This window comes from Equus caballus, chromosome 1 (genome assembly GCF_041296265.1).
Source record: "Equus caballus isolate H_3958 breed thoroughbred chromosome 1, TB-T2T, whole genome shotgun sequence".
NCBI classification, from domain to species: domain Eukaryota; kingdom Metazoa; phylum Chordata; class Mammalia; order Perissodactyla; family Equidae; genus Equus; species Equus caballus.
The window spans coordinates 121043175-121051227 of NC_091684.1; the positions used below are offsets into that span (position 1 = coordinate 121043175).

Genomic DNA, 8053 nt, shown 5'->3' on the forward strand with positions numbered 1-8053 from the left:
TATAGCACACTGCATTTTTCTTTCTTTCCATGTGTATCTGAAACATAAGCAGCCTCCAAGGAACTTTTATTATGATCTGTTGCTATGAAGAATATGCTGCTGGGTGCAGTGGCATTATGTGACATTTGCACAGCCAGAATCAAAACTATAACTTAGCAGAAGGGTCATGAGCACAGTTTGATAAGTGCCAAGAGGATAATTTCATCTTTTGAGATTCTTTAGCCTTGAAAGCTAATGATTCAGGCCATGGAATTCAAAATAGACTTAGCTTGAGATGTGCTGAAGGGATATGCAGACCCCCACGGGGAAGGAGAAGTATCAGGCACTTCTGCTCAGCTCTCCATGTGCACGGCTGCCTCTGGGTTTGGACACGCTCACTGCCCAGTGTGCTCCATGGGCTCTGGCCCAGGCTTTCAGGTGCCTTCCAAGTGGGGGTTTGGACAAAGTCACTGGAGGCTTAAAGGGAACCTAGTGGACCGTTTTCTGGATGAGGCTGTGGAAGTCTAAACACGTTAGGTGACTTGCTCACTATGTGACCCTGAGCCAATTTATTAATGTCTTTGAGCCTCAGCTTCTTTATCTGTAAAATAGAAGAATTATAGTCACTTCACAAAGCCCTGAAAGGCTCAAGTGAGATGGCGTGTCTCTTGATCCACATGTGGAGGGCCACTCTCACCCAAGGATTCACATGGGACCATGTGTCCCTGCTCCTTACTGATCATGGAAAATCCTCCAGGGTCTGCAGACAGCCTTTCCAGGCTCTGGAGGTTTCCCCGTGCGATGTAGGCAGGATATAGAATGCCACCTGCTAGGAAGAAAGGGCTATCTTTATAGCTGCAGTGAAACGGCTCTTACGCCTTCTCGTTCTTTTCATTGCCTGTCTCCAGACTGGAGAGGAACTCAGCTGGTCTACTGCAATTATCTTTGATAAAATGTCATAAATGTGGTCACCAAGAAAGTGCTGCAGATATGAACTTCACAACTTACTGCCTGTACTTACAGATGGGAGTCATGCCTGCTATGCTGCTGATGGAATTTGCCCACCATCATAAACCAAAATTAAAATGAAATCAGTATCTGGATGATTTCATGGAAAGGGCCCACTTTTCATGTACTTGTCTAAATAGGCTTGCAGGAATGCTTTTGTAAACCAGACTTGAGAACTCACATGGCTCCCTTCTTTTCATTAGAGGCAAAAAACAAGAAAATGATTTCTCTCTAGCGTCTTCTATGCATGCAGGTAACATAGGTTTATAAAACACTTTAGACCAGAGGTCAGCAAACTGGCCTTGCAGGCCAGATCCAGCCTACCATGTGCTTTTGCAAATAAAATTTTATTAAAAAACAGGCATGTCTGCTCCTTTGCATGCTGTCTATGGCTGATTTTGTACCATATCAGCAGAGCTGAGTAGTTGCAACAGAGCCCTATGGCCCACACAGCTAAAATATTTACTGTCTGGTCCTTTACAGAAAGTCTGCCAACCCCTGCCTCTGGCTTTTCAAATTACTTTCCCGCAAACCATCTTATTCAGTCTTCACTGCATCCTAATGAGTTGGGTTAGAGGTTCCTAAACTTTCTTGGCTCATAGCACCTTAATGTCTCAGGGTTTTTCTCGCAGAGCTCCTAGGGTAAAAGAAATACCTAACAGTTCTGTTTATTCAGTAGGTCAAAACAATTTGCTAAGTATTTATGCCTTGACAATTTAGCCCCTCTTGGCACAGCACAACCTCTTAAAACTTGCGAGCACACTACCCTCATTTGCTATTCCATGTTAACTTTCTTGGCACTTGGTTTTTATTAGAACAACTTCAGAAACCTGCTTTGCAATGATATGACATCATTTCAAGGGATGGAGCGATCTAATATTGCAGTCTGAACCCCTTAAAGCTAGAGCTTCATGCAGAGTCTGACAGATGTCACCAGGTTGCCCTTGAAAAGTTAAAATCTCTCAGCCACGCCTGTGAGTTTGCTGTGGCACGCTGGGCTCCCTCACAGGGAGTTTGGTATGAGAGTCCCTGGTTACAGATGAGGAAGGATCAGAGAGGGAAAGTGACTTGCCCTGTTCACACAGCTCAGGGCTCTCTTTCCAAGACAGCCCTCTCCTCTCATGTGGCTGTCTTCCTGAGATGGCAGTGTCCCTGCCATAAAGAGGAATTCAGCTGCTTCCCTGGGTAATTTTCTGCACTGGTTTTATTCTTGCCTCACATTTGACTCAACAGTTGTAACATTAGCACTGCTTGCCTGTGTAAACTCACCTGGGAAGGAGAAGGGGCCTGTCACCCCGGGAATCCAAGAAGTAGGACTGGTAGTGTAGGATCATCTTGCTATCTGGATCCCCTGATGCACACTTCCCGGCCGCTTCTAACACTCTGTTGTTTCCTCAGACCAGAGTCATCCTTTTGAACTGGTGTGCGTGGTTCCTGCGCATGAAGAGGCCAGGGGAGGACAAGGTGCGTCCCGCCTGCCAGCACAAGCAGCGCCGCTGCAGCCTGGCTAGCGTGGAGATGAGCGCGGTGGCTGGGCCGCCGGCCACCAATGGCAACCTGCTCTACATTGGCTTCCGAGGTCTAGAAGGAGTGCACTGCGCCCCCACCCCCGACTCCGGAGTTGTGTGCGGCCGCATGGCCTGCTCACCCACGCATGACGAGCACCTGCTGCATGGCGGGCAGCCGTCCGAGGGAGACCCGGACCTGGCCAAGATCCTGGAGGAGGTCCGCTACATCGCCAACCGCTTCCGCTGCCAGGACGAGAGTGAGGCCGTCTGCAGCGAGTGGAAGTTCGCGGCCTGCGTGGTGGACCGTCTGTGCCTCATGGCCTTCTGCATCTTCACCATCATCTGCACCATTGGCATCCTGATGTCGGCTCCAAACTTCGTCGAGGCTGTGTCCAAGGACTTCGCTTAACTCGGTCCTGGTTCCCAGTGTGTAGGAAACGCACAGATCAGCGATGTTGGCTTGGGGCGAATTTGGGGTGCTAATCCCACAGCAGCATTAAATGTGAGGACTCTGATGTACGCTTGGCACTGTCAGTGATGGCGGTTACAGTTTCCTTGTTACTTTCAGTGATAGGATCTCAGCACGTTTTTGTTTAATCCTCTCCGTTGGGCTACTTGATATCCTTGGGACACCCTAAGGGCAGCAGGACCACAGAGAGGTCATTTTTCCCTTTCCCCACTGCCTGGGAAGCTCTTCAGAGAGGTCCGGGTAGCTCAGGACTGCCAGGGGAGGCCTGTACAGTTGGTCTGCATGCCTGCATGTCATTTGCCATGAAGGCCTACATGAAAATGCCACATACGCTTTTGCCTGTGTACAAACTTAGATTGAAACTACTAATAATAATAAACCAAACTCACTAAATCCATTCAAATAATTAACTGGTGAAAGGAAACTAAACTAAACTAAAACTAAAAACCTAACTGCTGGTTTTCATTTAATTCAGTTTTTATATTTCTCTACCAAAGATGGTGGAGAGAAACAGTTTTATGCTGTTTCTACTTAAAACAAAAGAACAGACAGTTGGTCTTGTAAATTATATTTTTTCCTGCCTGATTTCTGCCAAACTATCCTGTCAAGGGAATCGGGAGGGACATAGGTGTTGTCAGTTCTGAACTAGGACCAGACCCAGTCAAGTGGGGGATTTCTGTAGATCCCAGGCAACTCTCAAGCTTCCTGTGCTTCCCCAGACACTGGGGAGCCGGTTCAGTGAGTCTGCTCTATTTTGAAAAATCCAAAGGACAGATAGAGTTCTATTAGAATTACCAGCGCAACGTATTAGCTAAATCTAAATTAAACCATCTATGTGTTTTCTGGTCTTTTTTAAATGCATTAGATGCTTCAAATGTAGTGGGGTTGATTAGTGTTAGAAATTCATGGATCTGTACAAATGCACAACATAAAGTAAAAGTATTCTATGCTTATTCTCCATGTCTCAGGGCCAGGGGGCAGAGGCCGGGACCTTTTCTGGTTCCCTGTGTGGCCGGAACTGGGGAGGGGATGGTGTGGCTGATGACTTTCCTGGATGACAGACCAGTGGTGGTCACCAGAAGGGGCTGGCAGGCTAACAGAGGCTGCACAGCCAGTAGCTTCAGTTTCTGGCTTTTGGGAATCTGCTTCTCCACAGCTTGTCCACCCAGCTTCGTCCTAGGAAGCCAGCTGAATGGGTGGATTCACTGGAGATGCGTGTTTTAAAAGCAAGGAAAACTTTAATTTTAAACCGAAGTGGTGACACAATTCTCTGCTTAGATTATCTAGCTGACAACAGTCACCTTGCCTCTTCCCATTCTTCTTATTTTTTAATGAGATCGGAGGGAGACACAAGAAAATCTCTTCTCTTCTATTGTTTCATTCAGTAACTACTCAGAGCTCAAAACTACAGAAGGCTTTGAGCTCCTAGGAATCTTTACTTTCCTCTAACCCCCGAGATGGGTACATCATGAAGGAAGATTAGATTTTCAGAGCAATAGAAACTGCATACATTTCTCCAGCTGTTTATTTCACTCATTTCTGGGTAGTGCACATGGATTTGTTTGCACTGAGGAAGATGGAGGCTTGAGCATGCTCTGTGTGTATGTGTGTGAGCACCTGTGGACGTCTTGTTTACGACAAGAAGGTTGATGAGTAAGGGCATTCCAGCATCACACCATTTGGAGCAGGGTCGTCCTCAGAGTCCGCTCGTTCTACATGGGATGGATGAACAATGCACAATATTTTCTTTCTGTTTTTTTTCTATTAAAGTGTCTTTAGAAACAAGTGGAGTGTTTTGATATATAAAGAGGATACTTCATTTCTTATTGCTATCCAAAAATTGATCCCTGCTACATTTTTGCTTTAAAAAAAAAACACTTTGGTCTTGTATTTTATATAGAAAAACATAAGAAAAGCAAAAGTAGTTCATATTTTTACCATCCAAATAACTACTCTGCCATTTTTAAAAAAGTAAAAATAAGGAAAAGATGCACATATGGTTAGAAAAGTGTGAATGTCTAAACACAAAGGCCTCCCACGCTGTCTGTTTTTTCTTTTCATAGGGACCACCGATGAACTTCTGGGAAAAGGAGGAAAGGAAGGGAGGGAGGGCAAGGAGGGGGCATGAGAGACATTCCTTTTCTAGCACTCATGCTATGCATGGCCTTGCTTTCTTCACTTAGTGTTTTATCTCAGAGATCTTTCCAGAACAACACATAAAGATCTACCTCATTCTTCTTAATAGCTGCTTAACATTCCATTGTTTTGGTGGACTATAATTTCTTTGATTAGTCTTTTATTAGCGAACATATAAAGCATTTCCGTTTTTTATACACAAATCTATAATTACATCCTTGTACTTACATCTTAGCATACTTTTTTTGATTATATCTTGGTATAAATTCCAACTTGGAAATGGAATTGCTGGATTTAAGGCTATATGCATTGAACATTTTCTTAGATATTGCCAGATTAGCCTCCAAAAACTCATCAGTTGATACACCTACCAAGAGTATAATGAAAGGGCTGGTTTCTCAGCTTTCTCAGCACTGGGTATTATCAAACTTAATTTTTTTCCAATATGATTGGTGAAAAATGATATTACAATACTGTTCTAGTTTATTTTATTATGAGTGAAGTCAAAGATGTTTTCAAATGTTTTTTGGTAATTGCAAATTTTGTAAATTTATGTCCTTTCCACAATTTTCAATTAGGTTATTTGGCTTTTTCTTAATTTTCACACTTTGGAACCTTTCTGTCTTATGCCTTGAAAATATTTTTATTTGTTTATTATTTGTCTCTTGATGTTATTGATTTGTTTTTTTGCATATAGAAAGTTTAAAGTTTTATGTTGTCAATTTATCCATATTTTCCTTTGTAAGATCCTGGGATTTGTTTCCAGTTTTAAAAGTCCCTCCCCATTGTGAGATTATAAATAAACTTACTCATATTTTCTTCTAAATCCTTATGGTTTCATTTGTTTACCTTTATATCTTCTAACTCTCTGGAATTCATTTATTGCACAAAATGGAGGTAGAGATGCATTGTGTTCCCTCTAAACAGTTGGTCAGTTCCACCAATAAAATATATAACAGCACATTCCCATAATACAATTATAATCTTTTCTCCCATTCAAAATGCCACCTTCCTTGTAAACTAAATTCCTTTAAGTGTTTGGGTCCATTTCTGTTTCATTGATTTATCTCCCTATGAACGCCTTTAATTTCTAAGCCTTTATTCATAGTAGTATCAATAATTCATGTTAGTATCAATATTTCCAAGTTAACATTCCCCTCAACACTCTGTCTCTCTCTCACACACACATACATCTTTTTTTTAAATTGGGGTCACAATAAATTTGTAGATTAATTGGATCTTCTTATTCAAGAATACTGCTATCTAATGTGATTAGAAAACAACTTTTCTTTTTCTGAAACAATAACTTTGTGTTTCTGAGTTGCTTCCTAGACATTTTACGGTATGGCAACCATGCTCACAGAGGACCTGAGTTTAGGATGGCCACCATAAATTCCCACTCTGATTTTCTAGGGTCACCTTTTAAAATGACCACTGAGAGTTAAGCCTGGGAAAAGTTAGTGACTTTTGCCTCAACCATCTTATAAGTAATAGGTGCTGCTACCCTGCTCTCTATCTCCTGTTTGCCCTTGACCTGGGCGGGAGGGCTGCCCTTTCCCCAGGTCTTTGCACCCCCTTGCTTCTGGATTTGTAATAAATCTTGTGACTCTGCTTCCTTTGTGTGGGTGTATTGAAACTGTGCCTTCAGTCAAAATGACACCATGGGTTTTACTTCCCCAAAGAGGAAGCTTGGATGCTGAGGGAACTATCTGGTGACCTCTGTGGGTGGCTTGTGCCCCCTCATTCAGCAGGTCATAATCTGCATATTCTTAATTCAATACACCAGCTGTGGCTTCTCAACACTAGGCTTGCATTCAAAAACTAATTTTATGTCACTCGGTAAAGTTTTATGGTTTTGTTCGAACATGTCCTATGAATTTCTCATTGTTTATTTCTAGATATTTTATCATTTGACTACCATTTTCAATGAAATGACTTCTTCCATTTTATTTTCTAACTGGATGCATAGAAAAGTTTATTTTGTATATTAATGTCATAAACACCATAACTGTGATTTCTTTCTGTGTCTAAGACTTTCTTTTGCCTCCTTTTTCACTAATTTCCCTTATGTCTCTTAGCCAATTTCATTTGAGAACAATTTTAAAAGTAGTGATTCAGATGACATACCTATCCTGTTCCTCACATTAATGGGATGGTTTAATGTCTCAGCATTTAACTTGTATGAAGACATGCATTTACCTTGTCATAATAAAAAAGTATTTGTGTGTTCTCAAACTGTTATGGCTTTCTGGGGAAAATGTAGATGTTAAGTTTTTGTCACAGCATTCTCAGTATCCATGGAGAGGATCGGAAAGTTTTCCCATTTGCTCTATTAATATGTTATATTGTAGTAATAGAGTCCTTAAGACCATACCCCTATATGTTTCTGAGATGATCCCTGTTTATGATTTTTTCTGTCAACATTCATAATTAAGATTAATCATTCTGTAGCTTGCTTTTGTGTGCTAAACAAACAAACAAAAAGAAACAAAATCTCTATATCCTGCAACCATTTGCTTGGTTGTAGAATTGTCTTTTATTTAAGCGTAAAAGAACTCACCTGTTGGGGTGGGTCTGGGCATCCACTGGTATGTTTCTGGGTTTCTACCATCGGGCAGGTTAGGTTCTCCAGCACTTCTGGAGTTAATTTTAGTTGCTTGATGTTTTATAGAAAATTAATGTGAATCCGTTTTTCAGCATATTTGCATAGTTTTGTAATATCGGCACTTAAGATTTTTTAATTGCCTCTATTTGTGGTTATTTCTCTGTTTTTCATTTTTAATTGTGTGCACTTCTTCTTTCTTCATTTTTACTAATTTGACTCCCCAAGGATTTTTTTTTTCAGTTACTGAACTCTTAGATTTATTCATCAGTTTGGGGAACTGGTTGCAACTCCAGATGCCCTTGGGCTGACCCAACCCTTCCTGGCACAGCAGGCGAGCCATGTAGTGGG

The 8053-nt window shown here is 41.7% G+C and overlaps 1 protein-coding gene across 8 annotated transcripts in view; it reads left to right on the forward strand.

Annotated features, from left to right (window-relative positions):
* The window catches only part of LOC100060521 (neuronal acetylcholine receptor subunit alpha-7), a 108354-nt gene extending 102428 nt beyond the window's left edge, over positions 1-5926 (forward strand). For all 8 annotated transcript variants that reach the window (XM_070268397.1, XM_023651691.2, XM_070268371.1 and 5 more), the window contains one exon: positions 2386-5926. In XM_070268397.1, coding sequence (XP_070124498.1) covers positions 2386-2904 — 519 coding nt within the window. In that variant the 3' untranslated portion in view covers positions 2905-5926. The remainder of the gene's footprint in view (positions 1-2385) is intronic.
* The last annotated feature ends 2127 nt before the right edge of the window (positions 5927-8053 follow it).